The sequence below is a fragment of the Bufo bufo genome, chromosome 7 (assembly GCF_905171765.1).
Source record: "Bufo bufo chromosome 7, aBufBuf1.1, whole genome shotgun sequence".
NCBI lineage: Eukaryota > Metazoa > Chordata > Amphibia > Anura > Bufonidae > Bufo > Bufo bufo.
The window spans coordinates 118,746,172-118,770,470 of record NC_053395.1 but is presented as its reverse complement, the minus strand read 5'-3'; the positions used below and the strand labels follow the sequence as shown (position 1 = coordinate 118,770,470).

Sequence of the window (24,299 nt, the reverse complement as noted above, 5' to 3'; positions counted from 1 at the left end):
CATTTCACCGCGAGCAGTTCTTCGTTACACAAGGCAGCCCTCTCCCCCCTTGCAAGACGGGTGGTAACGAGCCGTTGGGGGAAGCCCACGCGACTAGTTTGCGCGGTGCCACAGGCGCAAATCTGTTCTAGAAGCAAATGCCTAAAGAGGGCCACACTTGTGTAGAAATTGTCCACATAAAGATGGTACCCCTTGCCAAATAAGGGTGACACCAAGTCCCAGACTGTCTTCCCACTGCTCCCCAGGTAGTCAGGGCAACCGACCGGCTCCAGGGTCTGATCTTTTCCCTCATAGATCCGAAATTTGTGGGTATAGCCTGTGGCCCTTTCACAGAGCTTATACAATTTGACCCCATACCGGGCACGCTTGCTTGGGATGTATTGTTTGAAGCCAAGGCGCCCGGTAAAATGTATTAGGGACTCGTCTACGCAGATGTTTTGCTCGGGGGTATACAAATCTGCAAATTTCTGGTTGAAGTGGTCTATGAGGGGCCGAATTTTGTGGAGCCGGTCAAAAGCTGGGTGGCCTCTGGGACGGGAGGTGGTGTTGTCGCTAAAATGCAGGAAACGGAGGATGGCCTCAAATCGTGCCCTGGACATAGCAGCAGAGAACATGGGCATGGGATGAATCGGGTTCGTGGACCAATATGACTGCAATTCATGCTTTTTAGTTAGACCCATGTTGAGGAGAAGGCCCAGAAAAATTCTCATACCGAAAAAAATGAGCCCCTACATAAGACAGTCGCTAAAAAAATAAATAAAATGGCTCTCAGAATATGGATATAAAAGCTTTATTATGTAAAACTGAAGCAACCAAAAAAAAAAGTTGTCATATTTTGTATTGTCGCGTCTGTCACAACCTTCTGTATAAAAATAACACGTGATCTAACCTGTCAGATGAACATTGTAAAAAATAAAAACAGTGCCAAAACATATTTTTTTTTTGTTTTGTTACCTTGCCTCACAAAAAGTCTAATATAAAGCAGCCTAAAATAGTACCAACAAAACTGCCACCTTAGGCCTCATGCACACGACCGTTGTTTTATTCCGTGTCCGTTGTTCAGTTTTTCGTGATTTTCTGCGGACCCATTGACTTTCAATGGGTCCGTTGAAAACTCGGCTAATGCACCGTTTGCCATCCGCGTCCGTGATCCGTGGTTCCAGTCCGTCCAAAAAATAGGACCTGTCCTATTTTTTTTACGGAAAACGGTTCGCGGACCCATTCAAGTCAATGGGACCGTGAAAAAACGTGGAGGCACACAAGATTGCATGGTAAACTTGACTTAGATTTTTTTTTACTTTCCTTTGTCTGGTGGTCCTCCAAAAATAAAGGAAGACACACGGAAACGGATCACGGAACAACGGAACCCCATTTTGCGGAACGGAACACAAACACGGTCGTGTGCATGAGGCCTTATCCTGTAGTTTCCAAAATGGGGTCACTTTTTCTGAGTTTCTATTCTAGGGGTGCATCAGGGGATCTTCAAATGTGACATGGCAGCTTAAAATTATCCCAGTGAAATCTGCCCTCCAAAAACCATGTGGTGTCCTTTCCTTCTGCACCCTACCGTGTGCCCGTACAGCAGTTTACGACCACATATGGGGTGTTTCTGTAAACTACAGAATCAGGGCAATAAATATTGAGTTTTATTTGCCTGTTAACCCTTGCTTTGTTACTGGAATTTTTTTTATTCAAATGGAAAATCTGTCAAAAAGTGAAATTCTGAAATTTCACCTACATTTTCCTTTTAATTCTTGTGGAACACCTAAAGGGTCAACAAGTTTGTAAAATCAGTTTTGAATACCTTGAGGGTGCAGTTTCCAAAATGGGGCCATTTTTTGGTGGTTTCTATTATTTATGTCTCGCAAAAAGACTTCAGACCTGAACTGGTCCTTAAAAAGTGGGTTTTGGATATTTTCAGAAAAATTTCAAGATTTGCTTCTAAGCCTTCTAACGTCCCAAAAAAAGAAAATGTAATTTACAAAATGATCCAAACATGAAGTAGGCATATCTGAAATGTGAAGTAATAACTATTTTAGGAGGTATTACTATCGGTTTTAAAAGCAGAGAAATAGAATTTTTGAATTTTTTTTCACATTTTTGGTAAATTTGGTATTTTTTTTTATAAATAAAAATGAAATAGTTTGACTCAAATTTACAACTGTCCTGAAGTACAATATGTGACGAGAAAACAGTCTCAGAATGACTTGGATAAGTAAAAGCGTTTTAAAGTCATCACCACATAAATTGACACATGTCAGAATGCAAAAAAAATGGCCTGGTCCTTAACGTGAAAAATGGCAGGGTCCTGAAGGGGTTAAACCCTATGGCAGCTGTGGAGAATTACCAGCTTCTCATTCAAAGTTTTAAAAGTCTCTCAGTATTCATTAACCCTTTCCACAGTGCTATGCAAATGAAGAGGATATATAGATCACAGCATCTACAGTAAAATGTAAATGCACAGTGTTAAACTGTAAAAGTCAGTGCAAGTTAACCCTTTCAAATGAAATAAAGTAAGAAGTTTATAACTGTGCATAGGGGAAATAGGCAAATGTCCAGACTTCATAGTACCCCTGCTCCAGGGCACTAAAACAGCATAACCTATGGGGAATTCCGGCGGCAGCGCACACCGAGAGGCGGCCGGACTAAAAGTACTACATGCATATTAGAACTGCAGTTCCTATGTTGGCCAGCAGGTGGCAGGCTAACATAGGATATCTGCACAATCAACTTATATTGTCATTATATGGGAATACAGTTGTCATCAATGTGAGTACTGTATTTTGTAGCCTCCCCCTTTCTCACCCCCACCCTTTTCTTTGTAATAAAAAAATCCATATAAACATCATGGGCATCGCCGCTTCTAAAAATGCCCGTACTAATTAAAATATTCAAATATTTATCCTATACGTTGAATGGCATAACGGAAAAAAGTTTCAAAATATACGATTCACCATTTTTTCATTGCTTCTCTTACCCCCAAAAATTGAATAAAATGTGATCAAAAAGTCACACACACTCCAAAATGGTATCAATACACACCCTGTTCCAAATTATTATGCAAATTCTATTTAAGTGTCACAAAGATTAAATATTTTGTTTTTCAGTTAAACTCATGGATGGCATTGTGTCTCAGGGCTCTTTTGATCACTGAAAACAATTTCGGACACCTGTGATAATTAGATTGGCAGGTGAGCCCAATTTAAGGAAAAACTACTAAAGGAGGGTGTTCCACATTGTGACGGACTGAACCGTCACTGGGGCCAGCCTCCTTCCTACAGACTATGGACCCAGAACTATGGAGACCCCCTCAGACCTTTTGGGGTTACAAGGAACTATGGACCCTGATTTATGTGTGGAGTTTATATGCCACATATTTCCTATTGACCACTAAAGGTGCAGGGTGTGACTCCAGCAACACAAAAAGGGTTAACTCTGCACTGAGACTCCCACTGATTGTGTTAGTGATGGGATTAAGATATCTGACTCTAGGATTATCCGACTCCAGTGAAGATGAGTAGATCACCCTATGATACACTCGGGAGATAATCCCATCACGTGTGTCTCCTCTCTCCCTATTCACTCATTAGGGAGGGGGTGAAGATTTCTGTTTGCATGTTGTTCATGGTTGATTGATTTATGTTGTTAGACTTCTTGAACTGTATATATACTGAGTTGGTCTTCAATAAAGTGAGTTCCTGTTTTACCTTCAACATAGAGCCTCGTCTTACGTGTGTGGGGATTGCTATACGCTGTATACTCCCCTGGCTATAACCCATAGCTCTTGTAAGAGCTGTTCCTGTTACTTGTTCCTGCATCACTCTCTGAAGGAAGACGGCGAGCCCCCAACCAATCTGCGGCGGTTTGTGGGGTCTGTGGTGGTTATGGTGTCAAGCGGAGTGCTTGGAGCCCTCAGGAAGCACTAGGAGCATCCATCAACGGAGGTACCAGTCGGGGTGCCAGGAGATCTATTACACACATTATTAAGTAGAGCACCATTTTCAAGCAATATGGAGCAGAAAAAGGATCTCTCTGCTGCTGAAAAGAGAGAAATAGTTAAATTCCTTGGATGAGGTATGAAAACATTAGATATTTCATGAAAACTTAAGTGTCACTATTAAGAGATTTGTGGCTGATTCAGAGCACAGTTGGGTTCGTGCAGATAAAGGCACATTGAGGAAGATTTCTGCCAGATCCATGTGTCAGATCAAGAGAGCAGCTGCTGAAATACCATTACATAGCAGCAAACAGATATTTGAAGCTGCTGGTGCCTCTGGAGTCGCACGGACATCAAGGTGTAGAGTCCTCCAGAGTCTTGCAACTGTGCATAAACCTTCTATTCGGCCACCACTAACCAATGCTCACAAGCAGAAATGGCTGCATTGGGCAGAAAAATACATGAATACAAATTTTCAAACCATCCTGTTCACTGATGAGTGCCATGCAACCCTGGATGGTCCAGATGGATGTAGTAGTGGATGGTTGGTGAACGGCCACCCTGTTCCAACAAGGCTGCGACGTCAGCAAGGTGGTGGTGGAGTCATGTTTTGGGCCGGAATCATGGGAAGAGAGCTGGTCGGCCTTTAGGGTCCCTGAAGCTGTAAAGATGACGTCTTGCAAAGTATGTGGAGTTTCTGACTGACCTCTTTATTCCCTGGTACAGAAGGAAGAACTATGCTTTCCGTAATAAAATAATCTTCATGCATGACCATGCACCACCTCATGCTGCAAAGAATACCTCTGCATCAATGGCTGCTATAGGGATAAAAGGAGAGCAAGTCATGGTGTGGCCTCCATCCTCCCCTGACCTCAATCCTATTGAGAACCTTTGGAGCATCCTCAAGCAAACGATCTATGAGGGTGGGAGGCAGTTTACATCCAAACAGCAGCTCTGGGAGGCTATTCTGACATCTTGCAAACAAATTCAAGCACAAACTGTCCAAAAACTCACAAGTTCAATTGATGCAAGACTTGTGAAGCTGCTATCAAATAAGGGGTCCTATGTTAAAATGTAACGTGACCTGTTAAAATGTTTAAAAAGTAAAAATGTTGTTAAAAGTTTGATTGAAATAGCTTTCAATTTCAGTAAATTTGCTGCAAACACAACAAATGAAAATTTTCAGTTCTTTACAACCTATAAAGTGTTTTGAAATTTACTGTGCATAATAATTTGGAACAGTGCATTGTAAGTTTGTTTAAAAATAATACTGTTATGATTAGGAGGTTTGTTCAATAAAATTTGAATTGTACTCTTAATAGTTAATATAAGAATTATGCTTATGTTATTTACATCAGTTATTTAGGTAATATGAGAAATATCATTCCGCTTCCACTCACAGCTCAGTAGACATAAGTATAAAAAAAAGTTATGGGGGGTGGGAATATGGCAATGTAAAAAAATAAAAATCTTTTTTATATACATTGCTCAAAAAAATAAAGGGAACACTTAAACAACACAATGTAACTCCAAGTCAATCACACTTCTGTGAAATCAAACTGTCCACTTAGGAAGCAACACTGAGGGACAATCAATTTCACATGCTGTTGTGCAAATGGGATAGACAACAGGTGGAAATTATAGGCAATTAGCAAGACACCCCCAATGAAGGAGTGGTTCTGCAGGTGGTCACCACAGACCACTTCTCAGTTCCTATGCTTCCTGGCTGATGTTTTGGTCACTTTTGAATGCTGGCGGTGCTTTCACTCTAGTGGTAGCATGAGACGGAGTCTACAACCCACACATGTGGCTCAGGTAGTGCAGCTTATCCAGGATGGCACATCAATGCGAGCTGTGGCAAGAAGGTTTGCGGTGTCTGTCAGCATAGTGTCCAGAGCATGGAGGCGCTACCAGAAGACAGGCCAGTACATCAGGAGACGTGGAGGAGGTCATAGGAGGGCAACAACCCAGCAGCAGGACCGCTACCTCCGCCTTTGTGCAAGGAGGACCAGGAGGAGCACTGCCAGAGCCCTGCAAAATGACCTCCAGCAGGCCACAAATGTGCATGTGTCTGCTCAAACGGTCAGAAACAGACTCCATGAGGGTGATATGAGGGTCCGACGTCCACAGGTGGGGCAGGACGTTTGGCATTTGCCAGAGAACACCAAGATTGGCAAATTCGCCACTGGCGCCCTGTGCTCTTCACAGATGAAAGCAGGTTCACACTGAGCACATGTGACAGACGTGACAGAGTCTGGAGACGCCGTGGAGAACGTTCTGCTGCCTGCAACATCCTCCAGCATGGCCGGTTTGGCATTAGGTCAGTAATTGTGTGGGATGGCATTTCTTTGGAGGGCCGCACAGCCCTCCATGTTCTCGCCAGAGGTAGCCTGACTGCCATTAGGTACCGAGATGAGATCCTCAGACCCCTTGTGTTATTTTTGTGTTCCCTTAATTTTTTTGAGCAGTGTGTATGTGTATATGTATATTTTGTGTATATCAAAAAAATAAAGGGAACACAAAAATAACACATCCTAGATCTGAATTAATTAAATATTCTTCTGAAATACTTTGTTCTTTACATAGTTGAATGTGCTGACAACAAAATCACCCAAAAATTAAAAAATGGAAATCAAATTTTTAAACCCATGGAGGTCTGGATTTGGAGTCACCCTCAAAATTAAAGTGGAAAAACACACTACAGGCTGATCCAACTTTGATGTAATGTCCTTAAAACAAGTCAAAATAAGGCTCAGTAGTGTGTGTGGCCTCCACGTGCCTGTATGACCTCCCTACAACGCCTGTGCATGCTCCTGATGAGGTGGCGGACGGTCTCCTGAGGGATCTCCTCCCAGACCTGGACTAAAGCATCTGCCAACTCCTGGACAGTCTGTGGTGCAACTACTGGACAGCCTGTGGTGTTGGTGGATAGAGCGAGACATGATGTCCCAGATGTGCTCAATTGGATTCAGGTCTGGGGAACGGGCGGGCCAGTCCATAGCATCAATGCCTTCGTCTTGCAGGAACTGCTGACACACTCCAGCCACATGAGGTCTAGCATTGTCTTGCATTAGGAGGAACCCAGGGCCAACCGCACCAGCATATGGTCTCACAAGGGGTCTGAGGATCTCATCTCGGTACCTAATGGCAGTCAGGCTACCTCTGGCGAGCACATGGAGGGCTGTGCGGCCCTCCAAAGAAATGCCACCCCACACCATTACTGACCCAATGCCAAACCGGTCATGCTGGAGGATGTTGCAGGCAGCAGAACGTTCTCCACGGCGTCTTAAGACTGTCACGTCTGTCACATGTGCTCAGTGTGAACCTGCTTTCATCTGTGAAGAGCACAGGGCGCCAGTGGTGATTTTGCCAATATTGGTGTTCTCTGGCAAATGCCAAACGTCCTGCAAATGCCAAACGTAAGCACAACCCCCACCTGTGGACGTCGGGCCCTCATGGAGTCTGTTTCTGACCGTTTGAGCAGACACATGCACATTTGTGGCCTGCTGGAGGTCATTTTGCAGGGCTCTGGCAGTGCTCCTCCTGTTCCTCCTTGCACAAAGGCGGAGGTAGCGGTCCTGCTGCTGGGTTGTTGCCCTCCTATGACCTTCTCCACGTCTCCTGATGTACTGGCCTGTCTCCTGGTAGCGCCTCCATGCGCTGGACACTACGCTGACAGACACAGCAAACCTTCTTGCCACAGCTCGCATTGATGTGCCATCCTGGATAAGCTGCACTACCTGAGCCACTTGTGTGGGTTGTAGACTCCGTCTCATGCTACCACTAGAGTGAAAGCACCGCCAGCATTCAAAAGTGACCAAAACATCAGCCAGGAAGCATAGGAACTGAGAAGTGGTCTGTGGTGACCACCTGCAGAACCACTCCTTTATTGGGGGTGTCTTGCTAATTGCCTATAATTTCCACCTGTTGTCTATCCCATTTGCACAACAGCATGTGAAATTGATTGTCGCTCAGTGTTGCTTCCTAAGTGGACAGTTTGATTTCACAGAAGTGTGATTGACTTGGAGTTACATTGTGTTGTTTAAGTGTTCCCTTTATTTTTTTGAGCAGTATATATATATATATATATATATATATATATATATATATAGTTAGTTTTTATTATTTTTTCAGTATTGAAACACAAAAAAGCCTACACATATGTGGTATTGTTATAATCATACTGACCCAGAGAATGAAAGGCACAGGTCAGTTTTTCCGCACACAGAGAATGCCGTAAGGACAAAACCCATAAAACTGTGGCATAATTTAGTATTTTTTCCCAGCTTCCCACTACATTGTATCCCATATTAAATGGTAAAATGGTAATAAAAAAGTTATGACTCCTGGAAAGCTTTCCCTTTCCCATGTTTCTACGTAGTTGTGGTAAAATGGCGGCATTACTGCACATTCCTCTCGGGCTGAAAAATAATTTTCCTTGGTTTTCCTGTTCACAATTTATTTTATCTGGATAGAATCTCATAATGTTACAGCTGTGAAAAAGATATACAGTGGATATAAAAAGTCTACACACCCCTGTTAAAATGTCAGGTTTCTTTGATGTAAAAAAAAACATGACACATTTTGACTTGGCAAGATTTGCCCACTCTTTGCAAAAACACTCCAAATCTGTCAGATTGTGAGGGCATCTCCTGTGCACAGCCCTTTTCAGATCACCCACAGATTTCTAATCGGATTCAGGTCTGGGCTCTGGCTGGGCCATTCCAAAACTTTAATCTTCTTTTGGTGAAGCCATTCCTTTGTTGATTTGGATGTACGCTTAGGGTCGTTGTCATGCTGAAAGATGAAGTTCCTCTTCATGTTCAGCTTTCTAGCAGAAGCCTGAAGGTTTTGTGCCAATATTGACTGGTATTTGGAACTGTTCATAATTCCCTCTAGCTTAACTAAGGCCCCAGTTCCAGCTGAAGAAAAACAGCCCCAAAGCATGTTGCTGCCACCACCATGCTTGACTGTGGGTATGGTGTTCTTTTGGTGATGTGCAGTGTTGATTTTGCGGCAAACATATCTTTTGGAATTATGGCCAAAAAGTTCAACCTTGGTTTCATCAGACCATAGCACCTTTTCCCACATGCTTTTGGGAGACTTCAGATGTGTTTTTGCAAAATGTAGCCTGGCTTGGATGTTTTTCTTTGTAAGAAAAGGCTTTCGTCTTGCCACTCTACCCCATAGACCAGACATATGAAGAAAACGGATTGTTGTCACATGTACCACACAGCCAGTACTTGCCAGATATACCTGCAGCTCCTTTAATCTTGCTGTAGGCCTCTTGGTAGCCTCCCAGACCAGTTTTCTTCTTGTCTTTTCATCAATTTTGGAGGGCCGTCCAGTTCTTGGTAATCCAATACAATAAATCCCAGCTGCCTTACTTGCTTCAATGTTGTATCTTTATTTGTCAAACAACAAAAGTCCTCAAACGGACGCGTTTCGGCACATATTGCCTTCCTCAGCCACATTTACAAGTGACAATACATTTCATTTTTGAAATGTATTGTCACTTGTAAATGTGGCTGAGGAAGGCAATATGTGCCGAAACGCGTCCGTTTGAGGACTGTTGTTGTTTGACAAATAAAGATACAACATTGAAGCAAGTTAGGCAGCTGGGATTTATTGTATTGTATTTTGTGTGGGGATCCCTCCCCTTTTCCCGTGCAGCCGAAGTTGGATCGTGAGCTGTTGCTTTTGATTATTGCAGTACTTGGTAATGTCACAGTTGTGCTATATTTTCTCCAGTTGATGATAACTGTCTTCACTGTGTTCCATGGTATATCTAATGCCTTGGAAATTCTTTTGTACCCTTCTCCTGACTGATACCTTTTAACAATGAGATCGCTCTGATGCTTTGGAAGCTCTCTCTGTGGACCATGGCTTTTGCTGTGGGATGCGACTAAGAATATTTCAGGAAAGACCAACTAGAGCAGCTGAACTTTATTTATTTGGGGTTAATCAGAGGCACTTTACATGATGGCAGGTGTATGCTGACTCCTATTTAACATGATTTTGAATGTGATTGCTTAATTCTGAACACAGCTACATCCCCAGTTATAAGAGGGTGTGCACACTTATGCAACCACATTATTTAAAAAATATATTTTTGGTTCTCTAAAAGATTTCAGTTTGTTTTTCAATTGAGTGGTATAGTTTTATAGGTCACATTAAAGGTGGAAAAAGTTCTGAAATTATTTCTTTCTCATTTTTTTACATCACAGAAACCTGACATTTTAACAGGGGTGTGTAGACTTTTCATATCCACTGTATAATCCTAATTTGTTTCTTTTATATAACCAGAGTCATAGCACTGATGAGTAACATACATGGATGTCTTTTTAACTGGTGATTTGTAACTCTTTTCAGTGCAAATAACATTTTCACCTTGGAACCAATAAGCCACTGTCAAAACCTGACTGAATTATATCTGAGAAAAAATAACGTTTCTAACCTGACAGAACTTTACTTCCTGAAAAGTCTTCCAAGACTGAAAGTATTGTGGCTGTCAGAGAACCCCTGCTGCAATCCAGATCCACACAAATACAGAATGACTGTGCTAAGAAACCTTCCTAATCTTCAGAAACTAGACAATCAAGGTAAGAAACCCAGAGAAGTAGATTGTGCTGACTCTGCATGCTGTATGCTATATAACTCTTTTTATTGAATATACTTCCGAAAATGCTGATTTACATTGGACTTATATAAGCCCTTTATATGGGTTTTCTGGGAGTAACACATTGGTCCCAACCCACGAGTATATTTAAAGGGGTTCTCCGGGCTTTTAATATTGATGACCTGTTCTGTTCTCTGGATAGGTCATCAATATCCGATCGGTGGGGTTCCGACAACCAGCACCCCTGCCGATCAGCTGTATGGAGGGAAGGCATGCGCAGTTTGTATGTGACTTCCCCCTTCTCTCTTTCTGTTCGCTATAGACATATCACACTTGTTGCAGATGCGTGGGTAGACGTTCCTTATTACTAATATATTCACAGCCTGATGAACGTTTAAAAATAAAAAACAAAACCTTTATTTAAAGTCCGTTTAAAAAGGGGCAAAAAGCCTATATGTCACAGTCTGTGACCATCAGGCAACCAGTCTCAAAAATGTACAGAGAAAGATAATAGATAAATCCTCTGTACAGTTGAGAGACTGGGCTGAAGACCTGACTTGCTAGCTAATAGTTGCTAATTGGTTGCAAGTCAGAGATTAGGGCACGGTAACCAGTATGAATGGACACTAGTATGTTTGTTGCAAGTGACCCTCTTGGATACATATGCAGGTGTGGTTGTACCTCCTGGTTTATAGGTCGTATAGTGCTAAGTACAGTTGATCACACTACCTCTATATGAGTGAAGTCTCTATGGACATATATACACTCTCATATAGTGCAGTGTACAGACCAGCCTATTCATAAAGCCTGCGGCCAGTATGTGGGTTACAACCATTCAACTGCAGCCAGTGTATTTTGGCTGTATACAGTCACTTGTAGCCAGTATATTTTGGCTCCATCCACACAGCTATAGCCAGTATATTTTGGCTCCATCCATACATATGCGGCCAGGTAGAATATCTAGTGCAACCCTGCCTTAAGAGCCGTGTCATGCTCTACGCATTTCCACGTGACATGTGGTCGTCACGTATCTTCAGGAGCTTATTATATGCCTATGTCAGGACAAAGTGCCGCACTGTAGCGGGCTATGGCTCCGGCGCTGTAATGGCCGCGCGCGGCTGATAGAACGCCAACTTCATATGGCCGAAGCCCCGCCTATCGGGAGGGGTGTGCCGGTTACATCACCAATCAGAAATAGGGGCGGGCTAATAGTTCCGCCCTCTGACCGGCCGATGCCGTAATGATCCTTACCCTTCCCGACGAGTATAGCGCATAGCGCGATTCATGGGGGAATACCAGTCGCGGCCCATATATTATCAATTGATACAGAACGTATCCGCTGGTCGGGACCCACCAATGGTGATCAACCGAAGAAGCAGATACCGATCCCCGTCTGAGTCGTGCATCACCAGCGGGGAGGGGCATCACCACTCAATGCAGACTATTACAATGCTGCTGCAGGTCACAGCTAAGCATATACAGTGTATAATCAGTGTACATTAATACCTGTCAGCATGTACACAGATTAATGAGCTAAGAAAAGTGGAAAAAGTAGATAAATGTCATGAAGCAGCACATCAAAAAAGACGCACAACCCTTGTGTAGGACAGCGCACATCTTACTATCTGTAGTGGAGCTGATACATCAAATAAAGCTGGCATATGATATGGCCTCATTTAGCCCTTGCGGTTGAACTGTCTGCAGCTTATAGGTCCACATTGCTTCTTTGCGTAGTAGGGGTATATCGATATCACCTCCACGGATTGATATCTTCACTTGTTCAATCCCCTGTACTCTCAACGCATCAGGGTCACCGTCATGAATCTCACATACATGACGTGCCACTGATGTGTCCCGCTTGTTCCGGATGTCAGACATATGTTCACCAAATCTGCGTCTCAGTTCACGTCTAGTTTTGCCGACGTATTGTGACCCACATCGACAGCTGATTAAATACACAATACCTATAGATGTACATCTGATGAATGAGCGTATATTATACCTCTTTCCCATTGTATGGCTAGTAAAGAATCCACCTCTCAGGATATTCTTACAGATGATGCATGAGCCACAGGGAAAGGTGCCCTTTAAGGTATTCTTCAACCACGTTTCAGACTTAAGTTGTGTATATAAGCTGTGTACCAAATGGTCACGTAAATTAGAACTACGTCGGTACATAATTGAGGGATGGTCTGGAATTAACTCCCCAATATCTGGGTCTGATTGCAAAATGGACCAGTGATTTTGTAAAATATCACGGACATTTTTGTGGGCCTTATCGAAGGTTGCGACAATTCTGGGCGTGGAGTCCTTACTGCTTCTTGGTTTTGGAACCAAGAGCCGGGTGCGATCTGTACTCATAGAGTGATGGAACGCTTTTTTCAAAGTGTATTGTGGATACCCCCGATTCATGAATCGGCCTCTTAAGTCAGATGCAACAGCTCTAAAATCACCTAGTTCTGAACAGTTCCTCCTGGCCCTAAGGTACTGTCCCTTTGGGATAACCACTTTCCCAATGCAGGAGATTATTGGTCAAAGTTTTCTTCCTGAATAGGTTAATGGTGATCTTTCTGTCAGTACCAATGGTGATCATCAGGTCCAAGAACGCAATCTGTTGCTCTTGTACCTCAGATGTGAAAAATAACCCCATCTGGTTCACATTTAATGCTGCCACAAATGCCATAAAATGCTCTCGTGTCCCTTTCCACAGTATCAGCACATCATCGATGTACCTTGTTGCACATTTGATGTGTACTGCTCCATGGCGTCACCAAACACAACTTCCTTCTCCCACCAGTCCAGGTACAAGTTGGCGAACGTCGGGGCACAGGGACTGCCCATAGCGACGCCCCTTAGCTGGTGGTAGATGTGTTGGTCAAAAAGAAAGACGTTGCGGGTGAGGACAGAATCCAACAATTGTATCAGAAGGATGTTATGCCGGCGACAATGTTCACCCCTCTGTTGGATGAAGGCCTCGACAGCCCTACACCCAGATTCATGGGGTATAGAGCTATACAAGGCCTCAACATCCAAACTAGTGAGGAGAACTCCCTCCTCACACTGAATGCCCTCCAGGCGTTGTAGTACATCCATAGTATTTCGGGCATCGGACGGCACTCTGCCCCCGACATGTTTCGCCAAACACACTTGGCGTCTTCAGGGGTATGGGCCCATACCCCTAAAGACGCCAAGTGTGTTTGGCGAAACATGTCGGGGGCAGAGTGTGTTATGTGTGGTTTTAGCCAGTGAATGTCCTGCCGAGCAACGACGTATGACATGATTGTCAGCACTTAGTGCACTAGGAGGACGCTCGATACCTACAAGGGGCACACTGTGGATTAACAGTGTGCCTCAAACTAACTGTGACAACTGTGTAACAGTGACAGTAGGAATTACTAAAGAAAATGGCTTGAGTGCCCCCCAGTGGCCTAAAAGTATATACACACTAGATATAATTGCAATAAGGCAGGCATCACTGACAATTTTAAAGGTGTAAGGTGTGAGTTCTAGCTATAAGTTTTATAGACAATAATAATAAACGTTAAATTTTAACATTGGTAATTTAGTAGCACGTGTTAACCAAGAGACAATTTATGGTCCTAGTGACCAATTGAAAATACTCAAGTAAACTGAGACACATGGAACGATAGTCCTCCTGCTCCATCACGACAATGTTGCCTCCTTTGTCGGAGGGCTTGATGACAATAGACGTGTCCCTCTCAAGTTCCTCCAAAGACTGTCTGTCACTTGATATCAGGTTGTCCCTTCCTAAGGGTATATCCTCTAGTTTCTGGAGGTCCCATGTTACTACATACAGGAAGGTGTCAGTAGGGGTACTATCACTGACCGGGGGGAATATTTTTGATGGATTCCTCAGATCCGTAAACGGACCATCACCTATCATTCTATCTCCCTCTTCTGATAGTCCTACCAATAGCTGAACATCCTGAAGATCCTCTACCTCAATACCTAGCTCATGACATCTTCTCCTGTCATGGATTTTAAAAAACTTTTTCCATTTAAGTCTCCGTGCAAAAAGCTGCAGATCTTTAACCCAATTGAATAGGTTGAACTTTTGTAGGGGTACAAATGAGAGTCCTCTCTTAAGGAGCCCCATTTCTGTGGTGGAAAGTGCACGTTTAGACAAATTGATCACTTGTAGTTCCTCTACTTGGGGACCTCGGGGGCTTTCTTCTGACGCAATAGATAGTCAGACACCGGTGGGAAATCTAAAAAACCTCCCCGGGAACCTCTCCCAGATCTACCCCCTTGTTGGGAACCGCGCGCTCTGCAAGCTCCTCGTCTATAACCACCTCGTCCTCTTGAGGATCCACTAGCTTGTTCAGCATCCGTGTCACATTCAGAAGACGACACTTCTGTGTCCATCTCTGACTCGACCGGACGTCTAGGTCCAAAATCAAAGATATGACCCTCCCTAAAATCACTAATATCTCTATTAAACAGAATATGTTTCCTCTCCTTGACTTGGGAGGTGAATCGCTCAATATTGTGTTGTAGTAGAGATTCCTTCTTAGTGAAGTCAGTGTGGTCACTGAATTTCTGAGCCTGTGCAACAGCCTCTTTCAGTTCAGCCTCACTATTGGACAGATGCTTGCGCTCTTCTTCAACCAGTAGTTTCATCAAACGGAGGGAGCCCGCAATAGATTCCTGCTCCCATCTCTTTCTCTGTACATTTTTGAGACTGGTTGCCTGATGGTCACAGACTGTGACATATAGGCTTTTTGCCCCTTTTTAAAACGGACTTTAAATAAAGGTTTTGTTTTTTATTTTTAAACGTTCATCAGGCTGTGAATATATCGCTATAGACATAGCAGCAGCGAGCAAGAAGAGAGTAGGGAGGTGGCATAGATCTAAGCATCAAGAGCTTTCAAACACAATTTGAATGGAGTCTTTACGTTAAAGGGGTTGTCCCACAAAAAAATATTCTACAGTTTCGAAACCAGCACCTGTATCTGAATACCTTTTTGTAATTGCATGTAATTAAAAATTGATTTATAGCCATCGCTAGGATATGCCCCCATTGTCTTATAGGTGTGGCTCCCACCTCTGAGACCTGCACCTATATTGGGAACGGAGTCCCGCAAAGTGGTGGCTGGAGGACTCCGGTCCGGCTACCACCAAGCACACTCCCCATAGAAGTGAATGGGAGCGCACCGCACATGGCTGCCTGCCGCTCCCATTCACTTCTATGCGCTTGACTGAAATAGCCGAGCCAGCACTCGGCTATTTTCGGCAGCCCCATAGAAAATGAATAGATGGTGGCTGCACATGCACAGTGCACCCCCACCACTTTTGGGGCTCCGTTCTCAATATACAGTACAGACCAAAAGTTTGGACACACCTTCTCATTCAAAGAGTTTTCTTTATTTTCATGACTATGAAGGCATCAAAACTATGAATTAACACATGTGGAATTATATACATAACAAACAAGTGTGAAACAACTGAAAATATGTCATATTCTAGGTTCTTCAAAGTAGCCACCTTTTGCTTTGATTACTGCTTTGCACACTCTTGGTATTCTCTTGATGAGCTTCAAGAGGTAGTCCCCTGAAATGCTCTTCCAACAGTCTTGAAGGAGTTCCCAGAGATGCTTAACACTTGTTGGCCCTTTTGCCTTCACTCTGCGGTGCAGCTCACCCCAAACCATAACGATTGGGTTCAGGTCCGGTGACTGTGGAGGCCAGGTCATCTGGCGCAGCACCCCATCACTCTCCTTCATGGTCAAATAGCCCTTACGTTCAAAGTTTTCCCAATTTTTCGGCTGACTGACTGACCTTCATTCCTTAAAGTAATGATGGCCACTCGTTTTTCTTTACTTAGCTGCTTTTTTCTTGCCATAATTCAAATTCTAACAGTCTATTCAGTAGGACTATCAGCTGTGTATCCACCTGACTTCTCCTCAACGCAACTGATGGTCCGAACCCCATTTATAAGGCAATAAATCCCACTTATTAAACCTGATAGGGCACACCTGTGAAGTGAAAACCATTTCAGGGGACTACCTCTTGAAGCTCATCGAGAGAATGCCAAGAGTGTGCAAAGCAATAATCAAAGCAAAAGGTGGCTACTTTGAAGAACCTAGAATATGACATATTTTCAGTTGTTTCAAACTTGTTTGTTATGTATATAATTCCACATGTGTTAATTCATAGTTTTGATGCCTTCAGTGTGAATCTACAATTTTCTTAGTCATGAAAATAAAGAAAACTCTTTGAATGAGAAGGTGTGTGAAAACTTTTGGTCTGTACTGTAGGTGCGGGTCCCAGCAGGACCCCCCCTAAAAGACAATGGGGGCATATCCTAGCGATATGACCCCATTGTCTGTGATGAAACAACCCCTTTAAATCTAGCAGAGCAATGGGGGGGATCTCTGGGTCCAAGTAAGGTACAGAGCTGGTTCTAGCTTTGTTACAGATTATAATATAAAAAATTAAAATCAAAGATAATATATTACATTGAAAAGACGTAAAAAATGGGTTCGGTGGCTCACCTAATGGGCACAATGAAAATGGGTGCACACCTCACTGGACTCACCCGTCCCAAAGAGAAACAAATAGATAAAATGTGGAGGGGCACTCGCTAGATGTGGTAATAAAACAATTGCATAAAATAATTTATTAATACTCTAGATATAGTAGTACATAAATGCTAAAATGACATAAAACCAGCAATAATACAACTTCACTCAAATGCTAAAATAATCTGACGTATAGTGGTGTAGCTAAATGGAATAAAAATCTTGCAGACCCCCGTAGATCTCACAGGTCCACAATCACCACAAAAACGCTGCTTGATGGTAGGATATTGCGGTATATTACCGCAAATATTGCACAAGCCCGCTAAGTCCCATAAGTGGTATGGTAGACAGAATCCGGATTAATGAAAGCAAGTTAACTACAGCAGGATCGGAATCCTAAATGGTGTATTTGATGGAGGGTATAATCCTCTTCTATTCAGGTACACGGTGTCTAATAAGTACTACTATATTGGTACATTACCGCTCCTGGGATCTCCGGTTATCTGTTGTGGAAGTTGGTTGCTCCTTGGTTTGGCTTACCCAGCGCGGTGTCCCGCGTGGTTTCTGAGTCAAACGTAGCGTCCCACGTGACTCTGCAGCTGCTTCCTGAAGTTGGTCTTCAGTTTCCTGGGTCCTAAATTCCCTCCGCCTCCGCTACCATTAACTTGGAGGTAAAGATATCAACGGGAATGTCGCATCAAATGTCCATAAATGAATTCATGAGCAAAAAGTCTAATGTCCATCACCAAACGCGTTTCAGGGTCTACACCCCTTCATCAGTGGCTATAACATTAGACTACTTGTATGGGCTTTATATACCCCAAGGTCTTTGGGATAATAGGGATTGTCATAAATCCTGGAACCGGATTCGGTATTGTGTGAATAAATCTCAAGTTCATTTGCAACCCCTAATAAACTTGAGATTTATTCACACAATACCGAATCCGGTTCCAGGATTTATGACAATCCCTATTATCCTCATTGCAAGCCAGATCGTTTGTCCCCAGATGGACAATAACATCCACTTCCCTTTCCTGTTTTGCTTGCCTAACAATATTAAGGATCCGTCGTCTATCCCTGCTAGCAGTAGCACCAGGGAGATATCTTACAACACCATTCTCCTCAAACTTCACACCTCTTATGATGGAATCGCCCATCAACAGCTGCTTACTATCAATCCTCACCTTCTCCTTTTTGTCTTTGGCTGCAGTCTTACATACTTTAGGCATGGGAGATGATTGTTTCTCACCCACTGTGCTTGAGCCATCCTCCATGTTGCTCTTGCACTCTGAAAGTGCTGCAAATGAATTATGGAGAGCCACAGACTGTGGGACATGTCTTCTATCCACAACTCTCAGTTTACCAGAACCTACAGTAACCCATCTTCCATTTCTAGGGGGCCTCTGTGGCAGTGGCATTGCAATGTTCTCAGTCTGAGTTTGCTTAATGGTTAATTTACAAATCTCATATTTCAAAAAGGTAATTTCCTGCTGCATTATGGAGAGCTGTCTACAGATCAGACAGTATCCAAACCTCTGAAGAGTGGAACCTGAAACTTGCTTTCATTAATCCGGTTTCTGTCTACCATACCACTTATGGGACTTAGCGGGATTGTGCAATATTTGCGGTAATATACCGCAATATCCTACCATCAAGCAGCATTTTTGTGGTGATTGTTTATGTGGTGATTGTGGACCTGTGAGATCTACGGGGGTCTGCAAGATTTTTATTCCATTTAGCTACACCACTATACGTCAGATTATTTTAGCATTTGAGTGAAGTTGTATTATTGCTGGTTTTATGTCATTTTAGCATTTATGTACTACTATATCAGAGTATTAATAAATTATTTTATGCAATTGTTTTATTACCATATTCCCATCTAGCGAGTGCCCCTCCACATTTTATCTAATATATTACATTAGTCATGGAATAACCCCTTTAAGTGCTATTTCAGATGTATAACCTTCATTATCTATATTTCCTTTACAATCACATCAATGGTAAACGGGCAAAAACGATTTGTCCCATATTCGGAAACATTATTTAATACAATAATCTTTATTTGTTAAAACCATAGTACTCCTATAAAGTGATCATCCACAAGAAAGAAAAAGCAGTAAAAGTTTAAGCATCTGACGTTGTCCCTTCCATCGTAGTTTAATATTTGCACACTTCCTATTTTATGAACTGAGTAATGACCTACAGGACAGTATTGCTTGTTAACCTCTGACCACAACAGCAGGAAAGTGGGAAGAAGTATTGTTCTGTTTGAGGTAGAGACATGCCTTTGTCCTGAAGCTGTGAAGGGCTTCTCATGTGTTTGGTAGACTATTTAATCATGTCTCGTTCTGTTTCAGTACTACCTGTAGGTGGCAGCAGTGTACAATATTTCCCTGTATTTTTCTGTGTCGTACTTAATTTTATTTCAGATGCAATAGCCGAAGGCTATCGCATTCCTGTTTAAAGTGTTTGTCACCTGTTAAATGGGTATTAAGCTGGCTGACATTAGAGATGTGCTAATGTCAGCTGAAGATAACTATATTAGTGCTCACTACCTAAAGTCTTTATTGAGAAAAATGATCATTTATAATATGCTAAGTAGCCTCTAGGAGCAGGGGGAAGGCGTTGCACCTGCTTCTAGAGGCTCCGTTTTCCCACCTCTTTTCACGCCATTCTTCTCTTGATTGACAGGGCCAGGGCAACGCTGCTCTACTCCTGCTGACCGTCTCTGCAGTGTAAATCTTGCGCCATTCAGTATTTGGTGCAGGCGCAGTGAGGGAAGGATGCTCTGCGTCTGCTGGCTTCCTCACTGCGCCTGCGCCAAATACTGAACGGCGCGCTGCCTGGCCCTGTCAATCAAGAGAGGAAGGGCTCCTAGAGGCTGATTAGCATATTATGAAAGTTTGTTTTCCAAATAAAAGCTTTAGGCAGTGAAATGGCATAAATATAATTATGTTTAGCTGACATTAGCACATCGCTAATGTCAGCCAGCTTAACTCCTTAAGGACACAGCCTTATTTCACCTTAAGGACCAGGCCATTTTTTGCTAATCTGACCAGTCTTATTTTAAGTGGTGATAACTTTAAAATGCTTTGACTTATCCAGGCCATTCTGAGATTGTTTTTTCGTCACATATTGAACTTCATGACACTGGTAAAATTAAGTCAAAAAAATAAATTTTTATTTATAAAAAAAAATACCAAATTTACAAAATATTTGGAAAAAATTGCAAATTTTCAAGTTTCAATTTCTCTACTTCTATAATACATAGTAATACCTCCAAAAATAGTTATTACTTTACATTCCCCATATGTCTCCTTCATGTTTGGATCATTTTGGGAATGATATTTTATTTTTTGGGGATGTTACAAGGCTTAGAAGTTTAGAAGCAAATCTTAAAATATTTCTGAAATTTTCAAAAACCTTTCAGGTCTGAAGTCACTTTGTGAGGCTTACAAAATAGAAACCACCCAAAAATGACCCCATTCTAGAAACTACACCCCTCAAGGTATTCAAAACTGATTTTCCAAACGTCGTTAACCCTTTAGTAGGGTTGGGCGATATACCGGTATCACGATATACCGCGGTATTAAAAAAACGGCGATATCGCTGTTTCCTAAATACTGCTGTATATTTTGTGACGTCATCGCCTTTAAAAACTGAGTCCGCGGCTGCCCTCCATCATTATCTACCAATTTCTTCCAGCAGCAGCTCCTCCTGCTTGCTCCGAATGTGCTGTCTCCGCCCACCGACCGACGTCTAACGTCAGAATCAGGTGACGCCCCCAGGCTTAGTTGAGCAGCGCAGTACAATGAGTACATACTACAGCACAGAGGTCGCAATAACGCCTGTACAAGCGTCATAGACGCCTGTTCAGGCAATTTTACGCTTTGAAAAAAGGCTAATGCGTATGAATACGCATTAAGGCTTTTCATGTAGTTAACCAGCGCACTGCAGGCTGTGATTCTTATGGTCAGCACAGCAATACTGCCGTTACCCAAAACATCCAATAGTTAAGCTCCTTACTGGCAGGTGTAGGGACGGCAGCAAGTAAGGAGCTTGTTATTAGGGAGGGAGGCTGCTCATTGGCCAATTTCGGCGCGCTGCTTCTCCAGAGTCCCTGACTGTAGAGTGCAGGCTAACTAGTGGCTGGCCGAGGAAAGATCCGTGAAGACTGAAGAGCAGCCCGTGAGGAGGCCAACAGATGTCTGGGGACAAGCTGATAAGGAGCTGTGGACGGACAGCAGAGCACTGATCTTTGCTCTGCACCGGGGTAATGGGATCACTTAGAGTGCAGCGTGGCTGTGGAGCCAGCTGCCAACATCAGAGGTGAGGAGGTGACTGAAGACAAGAGGTCATCATACCTCTAGGAATCTTGACACCCGGAATGTAGAGTACGACGCTAAACTCTCCTGTGTTCTCCCTGTGTTAGGTGCTCAGTCAGCGCCTACTGGTGCAGTAATCAGTGAGTCTGAGCACTGAGCATCTGAGTCAGAGGACTCACTGATCACTGCACCAGTAGGCTCCAGCTCAGGTGCTCAGCAAGAGCCTGTGGATTAACTGATCACTGCACCAGCACGTTCTGGCTGAGTGCAAGGGCCTGCTAGTGCAAGCTCTGGCTCAGTTGCTCAGCCAGAGCCTGCTGGTGCAGTAATCAGTGAGTGTATTTGCCTCCTATCAGTCTATATCATGTTAATGCAGTGCTCTGTGTATCCTGTATTTTTTTGCCCCATCAGCATCATCCCAACAAAGCTATTTCTGCGCTGCTCGGACATCTTATATGTGGGCGCTGGATCTACACAGCTGGACATTGTGGGGATAATCATGGTGCTGGGCCAATGTAATACTGGAGATGCAGAGCGCTAATAATTTTTCCTTTTTGGCTGCGTTGTATTTTAAATATGATGGATAAAACACGAGTTTTTAAATTGCACAAAAGTCAGAAATTTTAAATTGTCTAAATTTGATATTTATGTATAGAAGACAATTCTAGAGTAGACTGGGGTAATGGTTTCCTGCATAAATAGCTGCTGCCCAATAGTCCATTATAACGTCTCCTGCTGGCTGCTGCCCCATAGTCCATTATAACGTCTCCTTGTGGCCCCCCCATACAGTATAACGTCTCCTTGTGGCCCCCCATACAGTATAACATCTCCTTGTGGCCCCCCATACAGTATAACGTCCCCTTGTGGCCCCCCATACAGTATAACGTCTCCTTGTGTTTTTTCTTTAAAACGGGTATTTATCGCGATATATATCGTTATCGCGATAAAAAAATTTTTTGATCTCGTCCAACCCTACCCTTTAGGTGTTCCACAAGAGTTAATGGCAAATGGAAATAACATTTCAGAATTTAGATTTTTGGGCAAATTTTCCATTTTAATCCTTTTTTTCCAGTAACAATGCAAGGGTTAACAGCCAAACAAAATGCTAGATTTATTGCCGCGATTCTGTAGTTTGCAGAAACACCCCATATGTGGCTGTAAACTACTGTAGGGCCACACAGTAGGGCATAGAGGGAAAGGGGCGTCGTATGGTTTTTGGGAGGCAGATTTTACTGGACTGGTTTATTTACACCATGTCCCATTTGAAGCCCCCCTGATGCAACCCTAGAGTAGAAACTCCATAAAAGTGACCCCATTTTGGAAACTACGAGATAAGGTGGCAGTTTGGTTGGGACTATTTTTAGGGTACATATGATTTTTGGTTTATCTATATTACATTTTTGTTGGTGGATAGAGCGAGACATGATGTCCCAGATGTGCTCAATTGGATTCAGGTCTGGGGAACGGGCGGGCTAGTCCATAGCATCAATGCCTTCGTCTTGCAGGAACTGCTGACACACTCCAGCCACATGAGGTCTAGCATTGTCTTGCATTAGGAGGAACCCAGGGCCAACCGCACCAGCATATGGTCTCACAAGGGGTCTGAGGATCTCATCTCGGTACCTAATGGCAGTCAGGCTACCTCTGGCGAGCACATGGAGGGCTGTGCGGCCCTCCAAAGAAATGCCACCCCACACCATTACTGACCCAATGCCAAACCGGTCATGCTGGAGGATGTTGCAGGCAGCAGAACGTTCTCCACGGCGTCCCAAGACTCTGGAGACTCTGGACATGTTCTCAGTGTGAACCTGCTTTCATCTGTGAAGAGCACAGGGCGCCAGTGGTGAATTTGCCAAACGTCCTGCACGGTGTTGGGCTGTAAGCACAACCCCCACCTGTGGACGTCAGGCCCTCATATCACCCTCATGGAGTTTGTTTCTGACCGTTTGAGCAGACACATGCACATTTGTGGCCTGCTGGAGGTCATTTTGCAGGGCTCTGGCAGTGCTCCTCCTGTTCCTCCTTGCACAAAGGCGGAGGTAGCGGTCCTGCTGCTGGGTTGTTGCCCTCCTACGGCCTCCTCCACGTCTCCTGATGTACTGGCCTGTCTCCTGGTAGCGCCTCCATGCTCTGGACACTACGCTGACACACAGCAAACCTTCTTGCCACAGCTCGCATTGATGTGCCATCCTGGATAAGCTGCACTACCTGAGCCACTTGTGTGGGTTGTAGACTCTGTCTCATGCTACCACTAGAGTGAAAGCACCGCCAGCATTCAAAAGTGTAGATTGGATGGAACCGGCACTCAAACAATAGGAATTCACGTGGAAATGGAATATTGATAGTATTAAAATATTTATTAAACAGTATCCTATGTGGTTAAAATTGATCTAAAAAACATCTAAAAAGCATATATAGTCATATGTGTCAATCAGATGTCTATAGTTGGAACACAAATAGCCTGTAAACTACGACACAGAGGGGTGCATCCGTATTCTCCAAGTTATATTTGGCTGTGAGATCGCAGCCGTCTGTGACAAAGCCAGACAGGGTTAATCATATATGTGTGCTCCAGATATAGTCAAATACATGTAATTTACCAGATTTCACAAACTTAATAATGCATAACAATAAAATAAAAATAAAATCTTATGCCACCTAATGGGATATGGATTATAAGATGTTCGGAGTAAGTCCGTAGTTCACACCCTGTGTGAATTAACTCTTTGTTAGGATCGTCTCAAAGGTCTGAGTACGCCATGTGTGGAAACAAGTCAATTGTCCAGCACTTATGTTGCTTACGTACTTATATCGCCTGTTATTCAGCGATTCAGTATCACTTCACTTGGATTTGTATTTTTTACTCCCTGTGTC

General features: G+C 43.3%; 1 protein-coding gene across 2 annotated transcripts in view; it reads left to right on the top strand.

Moving 5' to 3' along the window:
* The window catches only part of CFAP410 (cilia and flagella associated protein 410), a 136,753-nt gene that overhangs the window by 61,014 nt on the left and 51,440 nt on the right, over nucleotides 1–24,299 (top strand). For both annotated transcript variants that reach the window (XM_040440944.1, XM_040440943.1), the window contains one exon: nucleotides 10,310–10,539. In XM_040440944.1, the coding sequence (XP_040296878.1) occupies nucleotides 10,310–10,539 (230 nt within the window). The remainder of the gene's footprint in view (nucleotides 1–10,309; nucleotides 10,540–24,299) is intronic.